Source organism: Danio rerio, chromosome 17 (genome assembly GCF_049306965.1).
Source record: "Danio rerio strain Tuebingen ecotype United States chromosome 17, GRCz12tu, whole genome shotgun sequence".
Lineage (NCBI taxonomy): Eukaryota > Metazoa > Chordata > Actinopteri > Cypriniformes > Danionidae > Danio > Danio rerio.
In genome coordinates this window covers 26,846,890-26,873,620 of record NC_133192.1, presented here as the reverse complement: position 1 = coordinate 26,873,620, position 26,731 = coordinate 26,846,890, and the positions used below count along the sequence as shown (strand labels likewise).

General features: G+C 36.3%; 1 protein-coding gene across 1 annotated transcript in view; it reads right to left on the bottom strand.

The window, feature by feature from the left end:
• Nucleotides 1–276: 276 nt before the first annotated feature.
• Nucleotides 277–26,731, bottom strand: part of clic4 (chloride intracellular channel 4) — a 33,676-nt gene continuing 7,221 nt past the window's right edge. The window contains 5 exon segments of the mRNA NM_201486.1: nucleotides 277–2,362; nucleotides 4,857–5,038; nucleotides 6,322–6,428; nucleotides 6,545–6,670; nucleotides 11,496–11,605. Coding sequence (NP_958894.1) covers nucleotides 2,198–2,362; nucleotides 4,857–5,038; nucleotides 6,322–6,428; nucleotides 6,545–6,670; nucleotides 11,496–11,605 — 690 coding nt within the window. The 3' untranslated portion in view covers nucleotides 277–2,197.

Genomic DNA, 26,731 nt, shown 5'->3' with positions numbered 1-26,731 from the left:
TATATATCACTACATTATATTTAATCAAATGATTTTTATGTATCAATACTTCACTAAAAGATGAGCTAAATTTAGTCATGCATGCTCATCCTGAAACTTGCTGTATCTGTACTTATGTCAAAACTCCAGTCTTACCATTAAAGAGGACTGACATGAACATATTGTCCCAGATGGAGAAAAAAAACAACAACATGGACTTAAAAGTCAGAATTTTCTGGAAAAGAGAATTACAGTAAACCAGTGTTTGTATTTTACACTAAAATAACTCACTCCAAATTTGTCATAGCTGCCAGCAGTTTATTTAATGAGAATGCGATGGCAAATGGCAAACATGCAGTGTTTTTATAGTTAATGTCAAACCTGTTCCTTGTACACACACATACAGGTCCAATCAGAAATCTACAAAGAGCAATGTTTTAACATTCGGCTTCTCTGAGAGAGAGAGAGAGAGGGAGAGAGAGATATGGGCTATACAGTTTGGAGGGAGCATCTGTCCACAAAAAAAAAAAAAAAACAACACTAAAAAAACAAAACCACATCATCCACGTGACGCATTCATGCGTGCTTTAGTTTAAAGGCACAAAGCTGAAAAACAATTAAAATTAGTGGCACGTGTCCAACTTTCTAATAATGTGTCAACGATCTCTTTAACTGAACTCAAAGTGAACTGGTCGGCTGCCTTAAAAAAAAAAAACACTCCATTTTCACTCAACCCCTAAATCCATTAAAGGATCAGCACGAGTAAAAGAGTGGAAAAAGGAAACAACCCCCACGTAACACAATCTTCCCGTTATTGTTCCCACACGGCAGCAATTCCCTCACTTCCAACAGCAGACAGAAACATCTCAAACTGCGCCTTCCTAAATGTTGTATTTGTGTTGTCATGTAATGATGAATGGGTTTTTTTGCTACCTTCAGGTAAAAGGCCAGAGATGCCACAGGTCAGTGTCATTCCACTACATTCAATGTATGAATGTATAAAACTGCTGAAAAACAACAATTATTTCTCAATCATCAAAAGAATTTGAACTTGTGGCAACCAAATTCTCATTTACAACTATTAAGATCCTTCTCCAAATAAGAAACTAATCTTACATTTAACATTGTAACATAAAATCAAGTTTCCCACTGAGCCTTTAAATGCGTTATTAACCTGCAAAGGCTTTAAAGCTACTTCATGTATATGGTCATCTTTCTCTGAAACTATTGCTTATCTTAAAAAACCAAACCAATCTTCTTTAAGTGAGATGCCCTTTATCAAATTAAGCCAATTTTCTTAAAAAAAAAAAAAACAACAACAAACAAACATTTTTGCTACTATTTAAATAGGCAAGGACACTTCATGTGAAGTGCAAGTGATGTAGTCCTACCTCTATAGCTACACAGGCATTTCCCTTCATGTGTTTTGAGCAATGGGATGAGGTCATGACAATCCAGCGTTCTAAATATTAGATAATGAATCTAGAGTGAATAAGGCAGATCTATAGAGTCTCTTCATGTATCTATTATCTCAATAAAAGAGGCCTTTCCTTCATCAAAAGGCCACAGTCGCTGCAAATGTACTACATAATATGCAAGGTGCCATTTCTGCAAACAACTGATGACTAATGTATATGATATGAACTTCATATGAAAGTATCAACAAAAGTCAGTTCTAAGCACTTCATTTCAAATTTCAATAAAGGGTCTTTTGGAGACTTCGGCGTGTGTGCTACACTGCTCTCTAAATAAACACTGGAGCTTTCAACACTGTTCAAATGCATTTACATAGAAACAAAACAGAAAAACGCTTCATAACTGTTCACTTGGCAAGCTTAGAAAAAGCATCTCGTTCATATTTTAAATTCATAATAAAACAAAAAAGCTGGTGAACCCACTCTGTTATTGCTACATAGTGTGGGTGAGAGGAATAGATATGCATGAGCCACATGCTCACGCTATTAGCCATCGATACACCGACAGTATCTGGCACTTCCTGCATTAACACTTAAAAAACCAAATGTGAAAATCTTTCCGCCGCACTGAAATTTAAAGAGTTGTCCTAAGAGCTGTAATGGGGAGGGAGAAATCATGCATTGGGTATTTAATCTAAATAAAAGAGAAGGAAAAAAGGAGTCTGTAGCTTGTTTTTTCTCTTCTCATGTGAAGGAAAATAAACAGTCCCAGCGCAGGGGGTTGAGTGGAGGAGATTTAGCCATTATTTGACGAGCCGTTTTGCTACGTCAGCGTAGGCGATCTCGATCTCCTTGTCACTGGGACATGTGTTGGTGAACTCTTCGCGCTTGTAGGCATTGTTCAGGTACCTCCAGATGCCCGTCAGGTCTTTAGGGATCTCAAAGCCTCTGTACTTTTTTGCCACCACCTATAAAATGAAAGAGAGAATGTTATGATGTAAATCTTTCAACCAATTTTGTGTGAGTGTGTTTTTTATAAACACTCCATGCTTCTTGAAAAATATTGTGCAATTTTAAGAGTGCTCCTGTAGATCGAACGTTTTGTTCCAAAACAGGAATTACAATTGTTACTATATTTATTTTTGTTCTTGGTGTGCTTCGCTTTTATATGGTAAAGTTTACATTCGAGTAAACTGTCCTCACATTGGTCCGAGTTTCAGGGTTTATTATTCAGAGTTCCACTAATACCGCTCAGCTGTCAGTCACATCATTATTTTAATTTATGATGAGCAATAAGCCATTATAAGTGAAAAGGTGCACTTTTATTTTGACACCCGCAGACATGGTGAGAGAGAAGTCATAAATTAGAGGTAAGACTTTCTTATATATATATATATATTATTATTATTATTAGCCCCACTGTTTATTTTTTTCCCCAATTTCTGTTTAATAGAGGGAAGATTGTTACAGCACATTTCTAAACAATAGTTTTAATAACTCATTTCTAATAACTGATTTATTTTATCTTTACCATGATGACAGTAAATAATACTTTACTAGATATTTTTAAAGACACTTTTATACAGCTTAGTGACATTTAAAGGCTTAACTAGGTTAATAAGGTGAACTAGGCAGGATTTTGTCTTGCTCTGTTAAACATAATTTGGGAAATATTTAAGAAAGAATAAAAAAAAATCAAAAGGGGGCTAATAATTCTGATTTCAACTGTGTATATATACATATATATATATATATATATATATATATATATATATATATATATATATATATATATATATATATATATATATATATATATATATATACACCCTAATTTCAGACAAGTTTGGTTCATCTATTGTCTATTGAAACAATCAGTTGATTAAAAAAATACGTTGGCTAGAATTATGCATTATAGGCTTAAATTAAAGAGACTAAAGTCAGATCATGAAGCAGATCAATGTGGATCTTTCTTTTGAGATGTCAATGTAGAAATGAAAGACAATAGGCCTAATACAAGATTAAAATATGGAAAAAATGATCAGATGGTAATTTGTCAATTTTTCTAATGGATAAACAACACTCTGTAATATTTCAGCATGCATTCACTTCCGTGTTCAACATCAAACACATATTTACTGGTAGGAATGACATCCTGTCATACTCATAATTCTCTGGATTCTCATCGATTGTTTTGTTTTCACACTACAATCAATCAGCTCCAGAGTTTGTTTCAATCGAGCCGAGACCACCTCGTTCAGGCAATCTCAGACCAATTGATTTGGCATGGATCAGAGCGTGGTTGCAGGTTTCACATGTCAAACAAACCACTCTTAACTGGGCAAACAAGACAGGTTCCGAAACAAATGTCACCTGGTTGACTTTTTATCCATAGATTATCATAGGTTATCATAATATTTATCAGAGTTGTGTCAGTATATTATTCAATCCAAGATGTGGGCCAAAACATTTTTTCCCCATGTAGTGCACCTTGAAAAGGTTAAGACTTGGAGACTTGTCGTAGCATTTATATACACTGCTGCTTCTCTGATGATTTTATGCTCACCTGTAAGTCACATTGGATACAAGCCTCTGCTAAATAAATAAATGTAAAACAATATTAAATAAATAAATAAATGATACTTGGCTTTCAACTTGTAAAAACACAATATCTAATGAAATTGCGTATTAATAATTAAACGAGGTTACATGACAATATGGTGAATTTAGTGTGTCCATGTCTTTTTGCACTGAATGTGCACTGTAGAATCTCACCAGAAACTACAGATCATCCAAAGACTTCTCACCTACTATTTTATTCTATGGATTCTCTCAAAACACATACTGTTTTTATCATATTATATTATTTAAAACATACATGATATTATATTAATTAACATATTTTTATTGGGTGTGATGTTGGACAATATCAGTGGGATGTGGGGTGTAAAAAGCTTTAACAGAGAACATACTTCTTAAAGAAACTATTGTCTTTTAAATGTTGACAACACATTATTGATCATGTTTTAAAGTGCCTTTATCAAAAGTTATGCCACATTTTGTGTAATATGTTGCAATGGAAATGCTTTTGAGGCCCAGAAGAGGTCACGGGGGAAGGTGGTAAAAACAGCCAGTAAGTTGTTGGGAAAAAAACTAAAGAGCTCTGATAGTATATGCAATAAAAAGTACTAAATAAGGCTATCATGATTGTCAATGATGAGAGACTTCCTTTATCATACACCTTCCAACTGTTACCATCAGGTCATCAATTTGGTGTTCCCGGATGTGTAAGAAATAGGATAAAACTCATTTATTTCTCAAGCAGTAGACTTAATATTTATTTAGAGTAGGTGTACCATGTACCATGCTGTAAATGAAATTTCCCTACGGAGACAAACAAAGTTACTAAAAGTTACTAAACTAACTAATCCGGCATATATACATGCAGAAAACATAAATAACCTTGACGATGTGGAGTTTGGGCAGCAGGTTGCAGTCCGCGAGTGTCATCTCTTCTCCATCCAGGAACATACGTGTGGAGGCCTTCACCTCCTCCATGCTGTTGTGATCGATCTCATCTGGAAGAGGAGAGCACAGGTACTCGTCCAGCTTCTGCAAAGTCTTCAGTAGTCCCCTCTCCAATGCTGTGTGACAGAGTTAGCTAGGTTAAACTTATTCCTGTTTTGCATTGTGTTAATGCCAGACATGCCAAGAAATCAAAAACAATTCTAAGCAAATCTTTGCAGAAATACCAGAGTTCCGTTTGTTTAATGTGAATGCCAAATGATCCAGATTTAAATATTGTTTTAGATCAAGTTATATTATACTAATTAAACATAGTTGTTACTCTTGGATACAACCAGACAATTTAAATTCAATTATTTTTATTGGTGTCCATTTTTCAGGTTGCAAAGAAGAAATATATATACACTATAGCCTAAAAATATTATTTTTGTGAAAAAGTGCATACATGTGTAAAACATTAGACTAAGCAAGCTTGGCACATACTGCTTTATCACAGTAGACTGAGTATCCCTAGAATATAAATGTTGACATGCTATGATTTGGGAAACATTAATTCCAGGTTCAAATACCATTTAGGATACAGCATACAGAGAAGCAGAGATATTTTTTACACTGTCCTCTAGAGGGAGTAATTGCTAAAACAGAAATGTAGTTTAGCTGAACTTCTGCTTAGCTTCCAAATAAAGGCATAATTACACCCTGGCCAAACCTGATCCTCACATTACATCAGCAGATTTACTTTACCATTACATTACCAATTTAGCTTGAAGTTTCAAAAATCTGCAAAAGGCATATACTGCTCTTCACAAAATGTGTTTTATTCCGGTGATTCGGCCTGCAGTCTGCGCTGTTTGCAAGCACTGAGACAATGTTGACAGACTCCATCTGGAATGGAGAGGCTGTTATCACCCACAGTCAACATTTCACAAGGGTGGAGACTCTTGAAGTTAATGTTCAGGGTCACTGCCAAACTGTTATTGAGTTGAAGAGTCTTTGAGATTGCGCGGCATTGCATCAAGGCAAATTCCTCACATATTTATCATAGGCAAACCGCTCTAAACTTTCTGATAAAGCACGGTCGCTCTATTTTTGATCAAAACTCGGTTTCATATTAATGCTCATACAGTTTACTCTGGGAGTTGATCTAACTGTCATATTGTAGCCCTGTCTACAGCACTAAAGCATGTAAATGAGACGCTGGATCCATGTTATCTACATTACAGACACTGTTGACATATACAACAGGGGACATGGCAACCATGACCAGGTCTAATCTCTCAAACTACAGCAATAGAAAGTGCTTGTCCGATTAAACAGAGCTTATCAAATGAGTAATTACTCCACTAGTAAAAATAACATTTGACCTTTTGTCCGGAGGTGAAAGAGAAAACATTCTGATTACCTTCATTGGCATCAGGTTTAGAGTTCTTGATAAATGCTGAAAACTTGGCAAATATATCCATCCCTGCAGTGTTGGATTCTGGGTGTCTGGCACCTAGTTTAGAGTACCTGAATAAACACACACACACACACACACACACACAAGAAATAAGTGAAATAAAACCATTGACAGGATGTTGACAGTCACATGAAGCTCATATATACAAGCAAACTCTTTCACTAACTTTGGAGGGCAGAGGATGTCCTCTAGGTATTCTTCGATCTTGTTGACATCGGTCTTGACCTCTCCATTAAAGGTGATGAAGGGAGGATGGGTTCCTGGAGCCAGATTTTGCAGATCAGCTGGTTTTCTACAAAAATGAAAAATACAAGTGAAAATTGTAAATAATTATAGGTAAACCTCCATTTAATAATCCTTTTTAAATATAATAATAAAAGGCAGGACCGGTTCGATAAATGATGTTATATCGAATCCCAATAAAATATATGTCAAAAACAATAAGCTCTGGACTTTTTTTTACTCTATATCGATTTAAGAGGGGCAGCACGATGGTGCAATGGGTACCACAATCACCGCAAGAAGGTCGCTGGTTCGAGCCCAGGCTGGGTTGGCATTTCTCTGTGGAGTTTCTCTCGGTGTTTGTGTGATGTTTTCTCTGGGTGCTCCGGTTTACCCCATAGTCAAAAGACATGGGCTATAGGTGAATTGAATAAACTAAATTGACCATAGCGTACGTGTGAATGCAAGAGTGTATGGGCGTTTCCTGGTGTTGGGATGAAGGTGGAAGGACATCTGCTGCATAAAACATATGCTGGATAAGTTGGTGGTTCATTCCGCTGTGGCGACCCATGATTAATAAAGGGACTAAGCCAACAAGAAAATAAATGATCTAAGCCAATCACGCAGCAGAAATGTGCAATGGGAATCTAAAAGTGTGTCAATATTAGAGATGTACTGAATTTTCATCCACTGAAAATGTTAAGCCATTTAATGGACCCTCTATATTTTGTGGCTTCAGTCATATTTGGGATACTCTTTTAAATCTGGAAGCATTAACAGCTTATATCGGAACATATATCGTTATCATTCAATGTGAAAAATAATTATCAAGATCGCATTTTTGCTATATCGCCCGGCCCTAACACAAGGTCAAAAATATATAGGTGTTTACAAGCCCACTCATATCTTCATTTCCACACACATTTAACTTTGTACAACACAAGTAGTGATTAGGCCTGTCACGATATCTTCTTTTTGTTTTACGATATTTTGCACCAAAATATATTACAATAAACTATATTATTGTCATTTTAAGACACTTTTATGCCACTCATCATTATATAAACGCCAGACTGACAATATAATAGCATTACAATGCAAGTACATGCAAGTACAAAAAAAAAAAAAAAAACATAATACATAATATTTTATTCTTCAGAACATTTGATTTAATTCTAATGATTTTAACAATTTATTAATGAGGCAGGGCTAAACAGTGGCACAGTGAGTAGCAAGATCACCCCACAGCAAGAAGGTCGCTAGTTTCCAACCTCGACCCGGCTGTGTCAGTTGGCATTTCTGTTTGAGATCATGTCCATGTATTGTGCGAGTAGTCGATATATTGATTATAGTGACAGGTCTAATAGTAAAAAAAACACTAACGCTACCCCAAAAAAAAAGATCTTGAAGCATTTTTCTTTTTAAATGCAACTAGATGAATCATGTCTGATGACGTTCCTGGATATCCACCAAGGGAGAATGTGAAATCTGAAAACACTGGAGGGTTCAGAAACAGAGGGGGGATATGTCCCATGAGACCTTGCAGGCAGGAACAGTCCGATCTTACCAACTACAACAACAGGAAGTGATCTCACACCTCTGGCATGAGCACAAGGAGCACCCTATCCCTTGTGGTGGCATGAAGGAAAGGCCATGGGAGAGGAGAAAGCAGGCTGCAGTCAAGCAATATTAAGAGACATAGAAATAAAGTATATATACAAAAAAAAACAAAGAGAAAGGAAGAAATTCAATAAGAGGAGAAAGAATTAACAAAAATGCAAAAGAAAAAACACTTTTTATATTTTGTCCTTTTTAGGGTAATAACTCGAAGCTGAACAATATCTCAGTGTTATAGCCTCATAAAACACTGACTGAAGATTATAAGTGGAAAAAGTCTGAACAGAGAGATAGAGAGATAGAGAGAGAGAGAGAGAGAGAGAGAGAGAGAGAGAGAGAAAGAGAGACTATAAAGGCAGAGAGATTATGAAGTGTTTCCACACCTAGACGGTCATTTAAAAGGAAAAAAACCACACACACACACACACACACACGCACACACGCACACACGCACACACGCACACACGCACACATGTAAATAAACAACTGAAAGGGTTTACTTTAGAGATTTTGAAAACAACAATCTACATAACCTCATTTAAAGAAAAATTTCAGATTCACACATACAGCTCAGTGGATACAATATAATTGCAGGTTGAAGTCACAGCTAATATTAGCTGGCTTAACCTCATTTTCAGACGAGTTCAGAAGTTTTAATATGTTAGCACTGGCACACGGCCGAGTGCAGGGTACAATGTCACTGCTGCGTCATTGTCACAGTGCCGTCTTAAATTCATCCGTGAATACGTCATGATTTCACACACAGGCACAACTATCTCATCTCAAATAACTCCCTAGGGGTACTCATGTTTTAAAGCTTAACTCAAGAACATACCGGTGGGGAATCGTGTTGAACAATATATCAAATACCATGGCAAATTTTCCTGTCCATGACAATTGAATGATACGTAGATGTGGCTCGGAAGTATCAAGTAGGACAGTGCTGTGCTACTTAGTAGCCAGGGCAACTCACAGATATCACATGCCAGAGGTGCCATGTTTAGTTCAAACTGCAGTCCTAAAGTTCTGTGGTGTAATCGCCCTGGAGCTCTGGTTTCTTCTATGATAAAATAAGGAAATTATGTTGGTTATTGCAGGGGTTTTCAAACTGTGGGGCGCCAGCACCTATTAAGGGGGGCGTGAGACATTGAGGCGTGCACTCAAGTAAATCATGATGACGATTTTTATGTTTTCACTAAAGTGATCTGATAAATGTTAGCTCCACATCTAACCCTAAGGCACCTGTAGAGTTTAAGCATTTGAGTAAAACTACAAATAAAATGGACCGGGTGCTTTTTAAAATGAATGACGAAAGTAACCGGTGAGTCGTCTGACAAAAAAAAAAGTTTCCCTCTGAATCAAATCAGCAGGATGCCCTTTTGGATCTTTCCCTCAGTTTGAATACACTGCCGACTACATTTACATGGACATCTGTAATCTAGATATTTGCCTTAATAGACAATAATATAATTACGGTGTTTTATATTTATGAAGTGCTTTATTGTAAGAGTTTCATGTAATTTTAGGTGACTTAACTGCAGTTCGGCAGTTTTACTTCCACTCATGAACATTTCATTTATGCCCCCATGACAAATTGTGGTATTAGACGCAAATAAGGAGTAAGGACTGGTGGAAGAGTGTTGTTTTAATGGAATTTAATAAAGCACGCCAGAAAGAGAGGGGAAAAAATGATAATAATAAAATAATAATTTTCGCTGTTTCCATGGTGACTCTTAATCAGAGTATTTTCTTGATTGTGATTCAATCTATTAAATATTGTTTCCCATGTAAACATACCCAATATTCGACTCAACCATACTATCAGGGTTCTGCAAACTTTGCTTTGCGAAGCAGCATTTTCTGTATGTATGTACATCAAAAGCAAGTAGGCTATGGCACACACTTATTGACAGTGGAAGATGATTTACGGTTAACCAAATCAGAAATCCAACCATGTTGTCCTTACAGAAACAGGCTCAGCCATCACAACTGAATCAGTTAAGCTATACATTTATGTTTTAATGTAATTAGATACTTTCTTCACTGCGGTTTTCTAATGACTGTTATTGTTGGTTTGCGTTTATTTTAACACAACACATTATTCACACATACTGCAGCACCATGGATAGCATTAAGAAAATAGTACATCACAGCAAAATGATGCAGAAGTATTGACATCAAAATCCAGTTTTTCCAATGGGTATTAATTTTGTTGCGATAGTCAATGTTGATGGTGTTGGCGGTGTTGAGCAGTAACACCGGTTCTGTCACTTGCCCACTGTGTCACAGCCACCACAGTAATTTAGATTGTTTATATAGTAATAGTAATCACTGCTTAGATGAAGCTTTCTGGATTCGTTTTGTGCAGCCGAGTACAGTGCCACACATATTATTATACGGTTAACTATACAATCAACAAATGTCACATTTTTATTGACTAAAATCTAACAAAAATGTTGTGCTTGCCCAATTTATACTTCTGCGTCAACTAGTTGCTGTACCCCACAGCACATTCCTTGCACTCAGAAAATGCCATGTGTAAACATTTATACTTAATATTTATTTAGCTCCAAAAACTCCATCCCATATAAAACCACTTGCATTGTTCAAACACTATGGTTTGAGCTCAGTGAAATGTTCTCTGATGGTTCTGTATTCAGTAGGCTAACTGGTTAATGAGCCTCAACGCAACCAGTAAATGAAACCACTTGAATTTTACCTTGTCAAATTGAAAACGAATCAGACACTCCACACTGAAAGTAATTAAAAAGCAAGCAAAATTTATTAGCCATTCAAAAAGCCTTCAACCCACTGTGTAACGGGTATTAAAAGGCTTACTGCAAGTCAATTAACCAGTAGAAAAAAATGTCTCTGTCCCAACCCTGGAATTTATAATTTCTTAATAAAATACTTTAACATGTCTTGACAATAGTTTAACATTTTTTTTCTTCTGGATTTAGAGACCCCTATATTGAGAACATGATTTTTAAATATTTGTGTATTTTATAAAACAATCATTTAGGGTGGGATGTTTCCCAGAGACCTTATTTAATTCAATTACTAAATGGGAAAAAAAACTAAGAAAAGGCAATTAGACTGTACATTAAAAATGTTATTTACAATAACCTCCAATATCCACACTGAATTTGCAATTTAAAAGGAGATATTAAAATATTTTTTATAACTAGCTGTTTTTAATTTAAAGATTGTGGAAGGTTTTTAGGGAAATTTCCATCTACAAAATATAATCAAGTATGTTTACACAGACAAACACACACCTCTTAAGGTCCACAGTGGTGACATTGAAAACCACACCCTTTAGCCACAGGATCATGAAGAGACGCTGAGAAAATGGACAGTTGCCGATACTCTCTCCATCGCTGCCTGCCTGAAAGACAGAAAATTTACGATTAGTTAACTTGGATAAGTTTAAAAAATGATAATAAATCATGGTTAGTTAGAAAGAGTTGCATTACATCAGCTAAAATTCCAGACCAGTGTATAATCTAAGGTCAGTTCTGTAGAAGGCCGTACCATCTTAGTATCAGATTACAGCCAGAAGAAAACTACTAAAAACATGTTAAACAACCAGCTCCATATTACTGGAATAATCATTTTAACCCAGCAACCAACAAGGTCTGAGGATATGGTCAATTGGAGGAGGAAAGAAGATAAATCTGCATAAAGAAAGCATAAAGTATTCCCTCTGTATAATATAATATAATATAATATAATATAATATAATATAATATAATATAATATAATATAATATAATATAATATAATATAATCCCATTAAATAACGCGTATAAAACAGATGCAATGAACCATTTTTTTTTAAATCAAGTTCTACATAAGATAACATACAACCTAATACATAACAGCACAAGTTTACTAAAAACCTTGCAGTAGGCTAATGGTTATAACAAATAGCCTTATTGATGATTTTGTGTATGCTTTATATGCTTCTTGATCTGTTAAAGACCAGTTCAGGCAATGTAAAGCAGGTTACACGCACATATATAAAGATTTATGTACTGGCAATGATCATGAATTTCTGAAACTCAAATCCTGCAATAGCATGGGTATGTGTGCATTTTTTTACATGAATTCCACAGAGGAGATATCACCGAAGGAGCCCACCCTCCTCCTCCTACACATCCCTTGGCTGAATACCACACTCAGTTTCATCTCCAACACATAACAGACCTTCATTAATCATTTCTGTCTCACCATTAGCCATCCTGTATCTCCAGAAACAAAAGGATTATGACTCTAAGCAACAGAGATGTTCCTGTGTGTGTTTCAGTGTTTCAGCTAATTATGCAATGAGCTGACAGTGAAACTGAGCAGATCAGAAACAGACAGGTGCTTTGCTTTCTACCAAAACCAGCTGCCTCATAAGGGGCATTCGAAGGTATCTCATGCACTCATAATGCAAGGTCCATTGCAAAAAGAGGAGATAGCTTATTATGTACCCTCCTAAATTACAAAATTACCATCCTATTCACTGCCATTCAATCATTACTTAAGTCTTGATATTATGATGTTGTGTTGCTTAAAAGCACTTGGAAATATTTAAAGATTCTTTGTTTAAGTGTTATTGGTTTTTTGAAACTGAAACTTTTTAAAAGGAAATTCTGCTATAAATTACTCACCCTCATGTCATCTCAATCCCATGAGATTGTTCCATTTCGGTTTCGTTCATCATAATTAATGATTTAAGCATTTTTGGGTGAACTAATTCTCTAAAACATTGCAAATAAAATGTTTTTACTTAGTTTTAGTTAATTCATTGTATCCTTGCCGAATAAAACTATTAAATTCTTAATCCATAAAATTTGAAAAGTTGGGCAATTACAGAATAAACCACATTGCATTCTAAACAATAAATCATTCATTCATTCATTCATTTTCCTTCGGCTTAGTCCCTTTATTCATCAGGGGTCACCACAGCGGAATGAACCGCCAACTTATCCAGTATATGTCCTTCCACCTGCAACCCAGTACTGGGAAGCAACAATTCACACTGATTCACACACACACACACACAAGGCAAATTTAGTTTAGTTTATTCAATTCATCTTAACTGCATGTCTTTGGACTGTGGGGAAACCGGAGCACCCGTAGGAAACCTACGCCAACAAAGGTTGTTGCTAGATCAAATATGGTTGTGGCGGGAGTTAGCGAGAAATATTTATATTATTTTTAAATTTCACATTTATTGTATTTTATTAAAGTCTATGTCTACCCCTACCCCCCAATCCTAAACCCAAGAATCACAGTAATGTAAAAACAGTAGTTCATTCATTTTCTTTTCAGCTTAGACCCTTTATTAACCAGGGGTCGCCACAGTGGAATGAACCGCCCACTTATCTAGCACATGTTTTACGCAGCGGATGCCCTTCCGGCTGCAACCCATCACTGGGAAAGTAGTTGTACTGAGTATTATTTAGGTTTTAAATTAAATTACCCAATAAATTGTATTTTATTAATCCCTAGCCCCATCCCAAGTCACAGTACAGTAAAAATATTAGTTATTGTTATACAGTGTTACAAAAATCATGCAATATTGACTTGCGTATCCGCAGCTGTCTCCCATCTAGACTTTACCGAAAACACAGGGAGAACATGTAAACTCCACATAGCCATGTCAACTGACCCAGCCAGGACGCTAGCCAGCAACCTTTTGGGTGTGAGGCGAACATGCTAACAACTGTGTTACCCTGCATTGTAAATATGTTCAAATATATAAATTCAAGGGTTAATAACAGAATTCCCATTTATGGGTAAACTAAATCTTTAAACAAAAATTAGACACAACAATAATTATTATTATTATAAATCTTTCATATCACAAAAGGTATTCTAAAAGTGAATTTGTTTGACTTCATATTCAAGCATTTGTGGGCTGAATATGTTCATGTTTGAGTATGCACTTTGTGAAAAGTGTCCAACCCTTTTTTAATAGTGTTGTTGACAAGTTCACATACACAGTCATCATGCAGTCCAATATTTGGTCAATGAAGACGGTACACATATAATGTACATGCTCAGGTGGTTGTGTCAGATTATCACATCTACAATCATCTGCAGTTATCTCATCTGTAGCAAAAAAAAAAAAAAAAATAGTACATGCAGGCTTTAAGGCAGCTGACTATCCAGACCAAAGCCGAGCTGGAACCGAAGCTAGGGAAAAGATATCATTTTGAATTCAATGCCTAGATAAACTCACCACCACTTACTGGATGAATACCCATTCTGTACCACTTGAGAAAGGCATAACTCAAATCACAAACAGTTTGTGCTGGATTCTAGCAGGTTCCCAGAGCTCTGGAAACCTCAATGAACAGCAATGATATTTGTATAAGCTTTTTCTCCCTACATGCCGTATTGTCAGCTCTCAAGTTATCTGGTTTCGCATGTTGAAAAGAATCCAGCAGCTCAATAAAGAACGGAAGACTTTGTTCTGGATTGTTCCCTTTCTCTCCCTCTTTCATTCTTCCAGTCTCTCACCCATCCAGGCATCCCACTGGTGTTTCTTGTTCATGCACTTTTTTCCTCTCTGTGATGAACAAAAGCTTCACTTCTGCTCCGTTATCACCATGGCAGGTCTTTTGCATACGACTCAGGGTTCATTTGAGAAGCTCCTCATTAAAATACATTTAAATCCTCTTTATATACACATTAATTAAATGACTTCGATAAAACGACCCCCCCTGTCTTTCCAATAAAGAAAATGGGATTTACTCAGAGTAGAGAATAAGACAAAGAAATTTAATGACTTAAGATGATTCAGTGAGGCCTGGATTTTTCCCCAAAGAAAGATGCTCACAGTAAGAAAGAACCGGTAAGAACAGTAAGAACCGGAAGTCTCTCATCGGGTTAGGACAAAGGTTTCTATAGAGACACATGGATGTGCTATCTGTCCTGTAGAGTTCAGTCTATTAGGCCCGACAATAGGCTACACAAAACAACCAGTTACACAAACTCACAGCCAAGAACTCCAACAGTAGAGAAAAGAGAAAAGATGAGGAGAGGAAGATGAGGAAGAGAGGAAGATGAGGGTTACAGAAAAGAAAAAGAAAAACATTCAAAATCAAAGCTTGTTCAGCAGCTGTGTTTTCATCCATTTTGCATTTTGAAGATGCACATAAAAATAAATAAATAAATAAATAAATCAGTTGATGGAAACGCCAAGATGCACATCAATTATGAAAATGCTAGCTGAGTAGGACAAACTTTTTATTCAATAGGGAAAGATGTGATGATGATAAGAGATGAGAAAAATGTGTGTGAATGACAGGCTAAGCACATTATAAAGCATTTGAAATGCTGTTTTGGTCATTGTAAAACACCTTAACCGTTTCAGTATTATGGTTATTATATTATTAATGACCTCCAGAACTGTCAAGAGCATCTGTGCTCTGCGTCTCATGGCTTCAAATGCCACCGCACATTCATTGCAGGTCGGCATAGTCTTCTGAGTTGCAAGTAATTTATCAAATAAGGAAAAGATTTGACGCAGCGTCTCCTACTGCAGCAAATTCCGTTCTTACTGTTGACATTTAGCACCAGTTAATCAGAAAGTGACAATTTTGTTCTTTTTGACTCACTGGATGGAAACGCTCGAGAATGCAATAATCCAGTTTTGCGCATCTTTGAATAGAAACATGGCTACTGTGTGCTGCTGAGGGTGTCTGTCAGAAACATTCAACCTCTTATTGAAATGAAATCATTCTTATTGCTGTGCATTATGTAAATGTGTTTAGTGATATGAGATTTGTTGAACAGGAAGAGGTGTGTGTGTGTGTGTGTGTGTGTGTGTGTGTGTGTGTGTGTGTGTGTGTGTGTGTGTGTCTGATATACATTTAACGTTAAAATAATTCAATGTAAGGGATGCAAATAAATTTTAAATTGAAGTGTGCCGATTGTTATGAGTCGCTAATTTATCTCATGCAGTAAGTAAAAGAGCACTGTTAGGGCTGAAGAATATAACATGAGCATCAATATCGCAATGTGTGTATCCGCAACAGTCACATTATCTGATTTATTAACAAGTAAAAGATTAAGATATTAAGTATTGTTTTTTTTCTAACTGTTTATACAATGATGACTGTATTATTTTACATTTGATTGTTCAACTTCTGTACTTGAATACTGTTATACTCCCTAGAAAACCATAAAGCAGTGCTTATTTTTTTTATTTATTTTTGCTTGTAATTTATTATAATTCATGTAGATGCACTGCATAGAAGACTTGATCATCTCAGTCAATCTAAATGAATGAAATCTTTCCAAATCGAGCAATTTAAATAATTTGGTAAAATTATATTCATATTGCAATATAAATCACGGCAAAACAAAATGTCAGATTTTTCTAATATCGCGCAGCCCTCATTGCAATAAATAATCCGCCACCCAGAATTTTTTTGTGCAATGTTTTCAACGCAGGTAAAACAGATAGACCTCAAGTCACTTATTATCTGCAAACATCAGCATCCCTCAGGGCTTTGTTTGTTTATATATAAAACCAAAAAATGTAAATGGTTTATCTCAGCAACAGCAAACAAGGGTTAATGCAGGTACACTTAGTTTTCCTGTTGCAGTACCAGTAATAGCCTACAGGTCTACACAGCTGTGGATTCCCCAGAGGGTTTTACTCATCTGCTTCATTCATAACAACAGAGAGCAAACAGCCTCTTCTCGCACAAAGAGCTATAATAATAAGACCAATTATTGATATCAAAGAGGTGTGCAGTGACAAAGCCATTCATGTCCTTGCACAAGTTTATTTAAATGCATCCAAATTGAATTGCTCATGTGCTGTAAACTATTTCCAGGTGCTTTTTCATAAATATTTAATTCCCCAAGCCAAACACATCTATATATAGATATTTATTGCAACGATACAAGACAAAGTGTAAAAAACAACAAACCAACAGGTGGGCTTTGACAAATTTGAGAGGATTGTGTTCGGTTTACGTGTTAAACCTCCTTCTGTCTTCATTTCTCTCCTTTTTGTTTTTTCTGTTCTCCTCTCACCTCCCCCTCTGGAAGGCCTCTGAGGATGGTGGGGAGGGGAGCAGAACATATTCCAGAAATGTCCGGCATGGGGTGTTGTGTGAGGGTTTTGTTTAGATTTTGAGACATCGACTGAGGGCAAGCATTTCCTCTTGAGACAGCTGCTAACTCAGCCAGTTTTACTTAAAAGAGATTCTATTTAAAAAAAAAAAAAGCTGCACAACACTTCACTCTCACCTCCAGACACAGGACAGACTGTGCTGCATGTTTTTAATCAGCCAGTTTAGAACAGAACAAATGCTGTCCTCTTAAGTCAAAAGGGATGATTTTGAAAGATGCCCACTGTTAAAAATGAACAGGAGTAGTGTTTGCATATGTTTTCCATAGATGCTGCCCTCTTTACACAACTTTCCCTTCAGAGAGGTCTTGCATTCCCTCAGATCCATATGACAACTCTCCAAACACAAACAGAGCCCTTTTGTTTAACACCTCTTGAAAACACATTGGGTGCATCCAAAAGAAAAGAGGGGAAAAAACAGATGGCAGTCTGGAGGAAGTGAAAGAAAGACTGTGTACCTTATATGGCAACACTGAAACCTCTAAACCTACATTACTCATATTGTTATTCATGTCCAAAAAAAAACAAAAAAAAACTAACCTATCAGAAATGGACAGCAGAAGATTTTATATAACTTTGCAGATTCAAACCTCAGTAGAACGATAAGGATTTTTTTGTTATTTTTCAAGAAGTCTTGAGATGGTGTGATTAAGGGTACTGCTCCAAAACACTGACAGTTTAGAATGGCATTTCTCTCTAATATATTCATTCAAGTCCTTGCAAGTTAAATAAATTATATATATACACATTTAAAAACTAAAAATCACAGGTGGTTACACATTATTTTGACTGCCTTGAAACCAACAAACCTAAATTCATTCATTCATTTTCTTGTCGGCTTAGTCCCTTTATTAATCCGGGGTCGCCACAGCTGAATGCACCGCCAACTTATCCAGCACATTTTTACGCAGCGGATGCTCTTCCAGCTGCAACCCATCTCTGGGAAATATCCACACCCACATTCACACACTACGGACAATTCAGCCAACCCGATTTACTTGTACCGCATGTCTGGACTGTGGGGGAAACCGGAGCACCTGGAGGAAACCCACGAGAACGCAAGGAGACAACAACAAAAAAATAAGGTCAAAAATCTTGGAGTTATTCTGGAGTCAGAGATGAGTTTCAGTAGTCCTGTCAAAGCAGTGAATCAGCATACTACCATCTCAAAAACATTGCAAGAATTAGATGCTGAGGAGGAGTTCATACTTTTATCAGCAGCAGCGTGGATTACTGTAATAGACTCCACAAAGGCCTTCCCAATAAGACAGTCAGACAGTTGCAGCTCATTCAAAACACTGCTGCCAGGATTCCGACCAGAACCAGAAAATCAGAGCACATCACACCTGTCCTCAGGTCTTTACACTGGCTTCCAGTCACATTCAGAATAGATTTTAAAGAGTTATTCCTTGTCTATAAATCACTAAATTGACCTATGGACCTAATACTTTTTGAATACAAACCTAACAAATCCCTCAGATCATTACGATCAAGTAAATTAGAAATTCTAAGAGCTCAGTGAAAGCAGGGTGAATCCGCCTTCAGTTATTACGCCCCCTGCTGCTGGAATCAGCTTCCAGAAATAATCAGATGTGCTCCAACATTAAATACATTTAAAGCCTTAAAACACATCTGTTTAAAGCCGTTCTTTTACTGAATGAGCTCTTTTCTACGTCTCACAGATCACACTATTGTCTTTCTTTTCTTTTTCATTCTTTGATAACCTGTTTTAACACAATTTAATCTGTTATTAATCACTTTTATTATTTCTTTTTATTTTCTTTTCTTATTATTTCTTTTAATTTTTTATTTTAATACTTGTCTTTTTTATTCTTGTTTATGTAAAGCACTTTGAATTGCCAACGAGTATGAAATGTGCTTTATAAATAAATTTGCCTTTCCTAAAAATCTTTGGCATGACATGGATATTGGCAGTAAAAATAGAGCATATTTGGCTATTAGGCAGGTTAATCTTTATTGCCAGCTGTTAATAAATCTAATTTCCTTTATTTGAAGTTTATACGGCACAATTATCAGTTAACCGTTATCTCAAATAATTACAGTTAGATCACAGAACCACGATCACGAGTCTGATAATACTCTAATGATTGCAAGTTGACATGTAGTTGAAAATCTACTAATTAATGCATTGATAAAAACATCACTTTTTTGTTTCAAAATTATATAAAAGCACACCTATAAATGTTGTAATTCCCATTTCTAAAAAGTATCATTAAAAAGATAATACATTTATTAGAAGCTATTTCATCCAAAACCCACAAAATATACACTGCCAATTCACAGTGTGCTTTCATCTACAATTCATCACATTCTCTCTTTCAAGCACAGATGGACAGGGAGTCTCTTAATAAACCGCGTGGCACTGTCAGAGACAGATGAAGGGATCTGAAGTCCACAAAGGAACACACACAAAGCTACAGCTGTCCAGTGGAGACAGTGAGTCACGGTGCAGTAGCTGTTGAACATGTCACCGTCTCCATCTGATCTGCGCTCTCTTTGAGTGATCTCATCTCTTCCAGAACAGTTCTTAGGACGTCACAGAGGGCAACTCACTTTGAATGCCTGAAGGTGGAGCCTCTTTCTCCACAATCAGAGAGAAGTGCACATGGGACAAGCACCCACTTCTGCACTCTTTCAGCCCTCCCTTGTTAGGGCACACTGTGAGACTCTCATAGGACAGAAAGTGTGTGTGTGTGCGCGAGTGTGTGCGTTTCAGGAGGTGGGGCTGAGAGGAAGTGCCCAGTGGACTAAATTTAGAAATTCAAACAGCCAAACTCTTCACAAATCACAATGTGTTCATTCTCCAGCCCCTGTGCATGATCGGACCAAAATGTTGCCTTATAAGGAAGGAGGGAAAGAGAAAGCTTGAGAAGAGAAAGAATAAGAGAGTAATAAAATGATACTCCACTTGAGAACTTGAAATTAAAACATTCGTCATCTTAACACAAACATGATTTGGAAATGTATGATTTCATGTACTGATATTGATGGCATGGGGATGACTTAAATGGAAATGCCATTGCCAAATTGAATGCTAATTTTCAATTTAACGAAAAATATTTAGTGTTTTTAATACTAATAAAGATTTATTATTTCTGAGGAATTGTAAGACACTAAAGACCGGAATTATGGCTTCTGAACATGCTGTTTTGCCACAACAATTCATTTCTTTAAAAAATATAAATAGTTTCTGTTTTTGGTTTAACATGTGAAAGTAATTAAAGCTGTCAGAGTTTAAAAATCAAAAAGCAAATTCAGCTGCCTTATTCACATGGAACTAGTGTTAAAAATCACCGTTTATAATGCATGAAAAGCTATATCTAAATTTCAATTGGCAAACTGTCAGCAGTATTAGCATCTTTAAACTGTTCTAAAACCTTTATTTTTAAGCAGTTAAAAGTAGGGCTGTGATGGTAACAGATTTTTTATTACCGCGGTGATGAAGCAATTAATCAAGCGATATATATTAGGGAATTTAACGATTACTCCATTGTCGCCAGTAAACAAATTTCTATCAAAAGACCTTATAAAATGAAAGATTAAGCACGGACATTTAAAGGATAAGTAATGCTTGCTCTGTGATGCGTTAACGACTTTAAACAATAAACAGTAATAATCAAGTGTGTGCAGTTCATGTTACCTTTTGGAGTCTCTCTCTTGATATTGGAGGCGCAAAAAACGATATTATGCGCATATCCTGTTATATATGCTGGTGCAGCTATTAATTCACGGGTCAGGTAATCAAAAAGTAGGCTACATGATGTTTAATTATGGGTGGTCACGAGTGGATAAGATCAATAATTGGTTAAGCAGCCTTTTAACTACTTTGTTCAAATATTCCACATTTTAATATTTTAGGCAAAAACAAAACTGACCAGATCAATGGAGGTGTTTGTCATAGTGAAAACTGTTTAATATTGACAGATACTCTTATTTTTGATGATACAGTTACAAAGATCCATTATTCAAATATTTCACTTTTATTTTATTTATACTGTAATTGTATTTAATAGATCAGTTTGTTTTGGCTGCGGCATAGCGGATACTTTACTCCACCTCTGAGGTTATCTATTTTTTTTTTTTTTGGTAGATAACTGGCCAACAAAAATAAATTAAAATTAAGGTACGAATTGTACAAAACAAAACTCGGTCCAAAAATATTCTTCTAACGACAAAAATATATAAATTGTATATTTTTAAAGTCCCCGTCCGCTAAACAACTGTGCAGTGTCTGTTTTGCTCTATGGGAAAAAAGGATTAAATTAATGCTCCACTTTAATTGTTGCATCACAAACCTGTGATATATATTGGCTACATTTTTATAAACTACTTTATACAAAATTATTTTATGATATAGCATACTTTAAATAAGTCAACATATGTGATAGTTGTCTCTTATCACCACGACTGCAGGATCTGTTTATAGCCCCTGTTAAAAAACAAAAAAAACCTACATTTGACCAGCCTTTTAGCAGAGCCTACATTAATGTACTGATAGTCCTGTGCCAGTTTGACATTATACATTAAACTGAGGATAGTTTCAAAAGTTCACAATGATGATAGATTATAAAGCATGTTTGGCATGCTGTCCCAGACGAGAGTCCTGATCTCATAAGATCCTCAAGCCCAGGGCTCTCTCCCGTTGCAGGGCAAGAGGGGAGTTTGAGCTCAGGTAGATCTTGAAACTGTCCCACCATAGTAGCTAACGAACAGATAGTGATTGCTCTTAAGAGATAACTACTTACTAGGTGCATGTCTATGGTGCAGATTTGGATAAGTCAATTAACTTAAGTTGCATGTTTTCGGAAGGTGGAAGGAAACCATGGGATCCGGAGGAAATCCACGTGAGCACGGGGAAAACGTGTAAACTCTGCATAGAAACGTCGGCTGGCTTGGTAATGACTAGAACCAGTGATGTTCTTGCTATAAGGCAATAGTGCCAACCACTGGGGCACCATGCCACCCATCTAGGAAAGGACGAGGAGTAGGGGTGGAAAGGGGGATTCAAGAAAATGGCTGTGATATGGAACTTAGGTTATTGATAGTGAATGAGGAATCGTCTGATTGGTGAATCATGAATTGGCTAATGCATGACATGATCCTCTCAAAATTAGTTTATGAATAAACTTCACTTAAGTATGAGTTAGCAGGTCTGCTATATTTATTTGACGGAGGAAAATAATCTTGAAATGAAAAACAGCCTATGCCAATTATTTAAAAGGATTCAGTCAGTGTTTTCGTTTTGTAATCTTAATTTGTAATTTAAGGAAAAAATATTTCGAGCAGGCCTATTATTCTTTTTATTTCGATTATTCTGCTTTTCTCTACGATCCTAAAAGTTTTGCGAGCAACAATAAATAAACTAAAAAAGGGTGGTGATGACGGTAATAACCACATCACCACGGTTGACGTATCAATATGGTGGTAAGGCGGTGATGTGGTTAACATTACACTCCTAGTTAAAGGCAGCTGAAAGTATACTTTAGATGCATGCCATGGACTCAAAACTATTGCAACTGAAAATACTATTGAAATAATAAAAGCATCTAAATGGGGGTGATATACACAACTTTTTTGTTGTTGTTGTTTAATTCTGCCATTTTAACATGTATTCAGATGCACTCAGGCCTCCTGCACACAGCAACATTCATGCAAACATTCCCAGAACATTCCTCTTAACAAAAAAGCAGACTGATGACTCACCGCCATGCTCTCGGCCTGTCATTGGTCAACAAAAATCACTCACACATACACACTCCAATGGATACATGCAGAGTGTCATCTGACCCACACCACTGCTTGCACAATGTTGCACCAGCTGAATAAACAAGTGTTTTTCAAATGAACAAAAACACACGACAACGCTTTGTTCAGGAGACGAGAGCCAATCAACTGTGAGAAACTGCAAGACTAAACACATGCAGATCAAAGGCAGAATCTAGCCAAACTGCGATGAACACACAGGCCAAGACGACCACATTTAGTCAAATCACACCTGGCAGAAAACCTGATCAAATTTGCTTACATTTAACATTTAAAATGAAATTCAAATGCTGGCAATGTTACAGATGTCACTGTTCAACGTCAAATGATGGAAAATGGCACGTTCACACAATCCTGTTTAAGCCCATTGAGTGATTCAGAGAGCCAGACAGGATTGACACAACTGCATGTGTCTGAACTCACACTCAACTGACTGTTACACAGAGGCGTTACACACTAAAATAAAAGTTTACTTCTTCTAGTGTGTGTGTGTGTGTGAGAGAGAGAAATGCAGTAAAAAGGATTAAGCAACAACTGTACATAGTTTCTTAAAATAGATTTTTTAAAAACACTTTCTGAGCCCTGTCCAAAGCTAAACTCTCTCAGCTGCATCATGCTATGCATAAATTTCCAATAAATGTCTCCAGCAGTGCAATATCCAGTTGGACAGTCTAAGGGCAAAGGAATAGGGTTGTCTTGATGCCTTTAATTCATCTTACAATTCTATACAAGCTGAAGTGGCATGATACCATGTAGTATTGTGATACTGCAATTAATAACTCAAATTATAAGAGAAATTGTCAAAAATACTATGTTTTACATGTTATAATAGGTCTGAATTTAAATCATAATTCTCTCATTATTAAAAATATATGTTTTTTGCATGTCACTTCACCTAAAATGCATTAATTCTTTTAGGTTATTTTGTAGATAACAGACAACCAAAAAAATACATTAAAATAAAGATACAAACTATACCAAAATAAATTTGTTACAAAAATAGCCTTTTTCCAACAAAATTAGGCTCATTGGTTCATCGTTTCCTGTTGCTATTTTGGGTTTTTCATCTATTGTTTTTTTTTTTTTTTTCAGTTTTATCAGGTAACAATCCAAAGTAATTTAAAATTTCACTTTGCCAGTAGTTCTTTTTGTCATGGTTGTTGTAGCTTCTAAATCGTATTGAGAGAAAAGAGAAATGAACCGATACAGATGTGCGTTTGAAACGTCAGAAAACTTGCAACCTTTAAGGGCTCTACAGACTACTAAAATCAAATGGTCGATTGTTGCACAAAAGTGTGAGCATTTTAGTGACTTTTTCACATCCAACATTATCTATTGTAGATAGACCGTTAATGACGATACAACCGTTGACAAACTACAGTTTCACTGCCAGTACTTTGGAGCCATAAGCTGCATCCCAAATGGCACACTATACACTATGCACTCATGCACTATGTACTTATGCACTTACACACTCAACAGGATAGTATATGTATGTAGTGGCGTCCCAAATGGCACACTAATGTTTTTTTACTAAGCGGAAATTCAAACCGTTTCTCTGATGACGTTTGACGGTCGCCAAATCAGTGAAATAAACTATCGAATTATCAGATAATGCCTGCCGTGAGTATAAACACATTCACCATCGGGAGGCGCTATAATCACTCTTGTAGGAGAATTTTGCTTTCACCATCTAAAATAAATAGTTATTCAACATGTGCGCCCGATAGCTCCGCTCTTTCCGCTACGCAAGCAAACCTGCGGTCGAAGTGTCCATCATTACACACTTCGTTTTAGCGGCTGAATGAGTGCATCATCCGGGTAATTAAAGTGCACTTATTATTTTTAGAGTTTTAGTGTGAACACACTACTTACACTATTTATACTACAAAATGACGTAGAATAGTGCACAAGTATGCGATTTGGGATGCAGCTATAGTATCGCGATACTACCATAGTACCTGTAAACCGTGCAACCCTAGATAGGATGAATATAAATTACAAAATAAAAAGTTAGTTGAATGTTTTCTAGGTGTACTTCCATCGTCAGTACTTTATAAATCAATTATGAACAATTGCCATGAATATTTTCTGATGATATCAACCTTTCTGTATTTAAATATTAAAGTAAACATGTATATACAGAACTTCTGGTTTATTTGAACTGAATATTCTGCATTAGTCATGTGAAGATAAACACACATTTCCTAGTTTACTTAGAGCTGCAATAAAAGAGGAGTGACTGGCGTGACAAACTTTTCATTGGTTTGGAAATAAAAGAGATGCCTACACAGTAAACCAATACGACAGGACACAATGGCGTTTCAAACAAAGGGATGAAACTTCATGATGGCTCGCTATCCTGGAATAACTGTAATGCAGCTTTCTGATTAAATACGAGTCGTTTGTTAATGAATGTGACTGTCTGAAGGGCATAAAGGGAGAGAGAAAGAGAGAGAGAGAGGAGGAGGGGAGGTCGAGTATGTCTTTTGTCCTTTAGACTGTTGAGTAAGGGCAGATCACATGCTGTGAGGACATTTGACTCTTGTGCTACTGGTTCTTAGTCTTAAACATTAAGAATATGGCCATGTCTGTCTGATCTAATAATCCTGTTACACCACAAACACAGGGAAACTTTTTGGCAAACAGAACTGGCAATTTACACCACTCTTTTGAGGCATTTAAAAGCATATGTTTGTGTTGACATTTTGGGAGCTGATAAAAGCCAGAGTTGCAGATTTAGCCGTTTGAAAAAGACGGACCGCTAATTTGAATTCAAAATAGACTCTTACAGAGATGAAATAAGCACTTGAAATATGTGTTTCAGCCTATTAGGCATGGGACGGTGACGGGGCAGTATAACGTCAACAACTTTTATAGCTTTTACACAATGATACTTACTGATGACTAAATGATTCCTTTTTATGCAGTTATTTGCACAACACCAAATAAATACCACAAAACAACTTAATGATTGGGGTGACACGGTGGATCAGTGGTTAGCACTGTTGCCTCACAGCAAGAAGGTTGGTGGTTCGAGCACCGGCTGGGTCAGTTGGCATTTCTGTGTGGCGTTTGCAGGTTTCCTCTGGGTGCTTCGGTTTCCCCCACAGTCCAAAGACATGTGCTATGAATTAAATCAACTAAATTGGCCATAGTGTATGCGTGTGAATAAGTGTGTATGGATGTTTCCCAGTCCAGCTGGGTTGCAGCTGGAAGAGCATCCACTGTGTAAAAAATTTGCTGGATAAGTTGGCGGTTCAGATTTGTAAAGAAATGCATTTGCCTCACCTATCTATCTCCATACAGACAACACTACTGGTGAGGTCAGTTTACTTGGTAGCTTACGTTGTACAGTGTTGCACTTAAGCACAGAGCTTAGTTTCATATTTGGAAAACGTAAAATAAAAAAAATAAAAAAGAACAAACAATCCATGTTTGATTATTTAACCATAATTTTATTTTCAATATAATATTTGATTAACTTTTTTTTGTTATTTAACGAGACCATATATAGTAGTATATAACACAGTTTCTTTTTTGTTTTAATGCAATATTAAAATATTGAAATAATATTAATTACATTGTC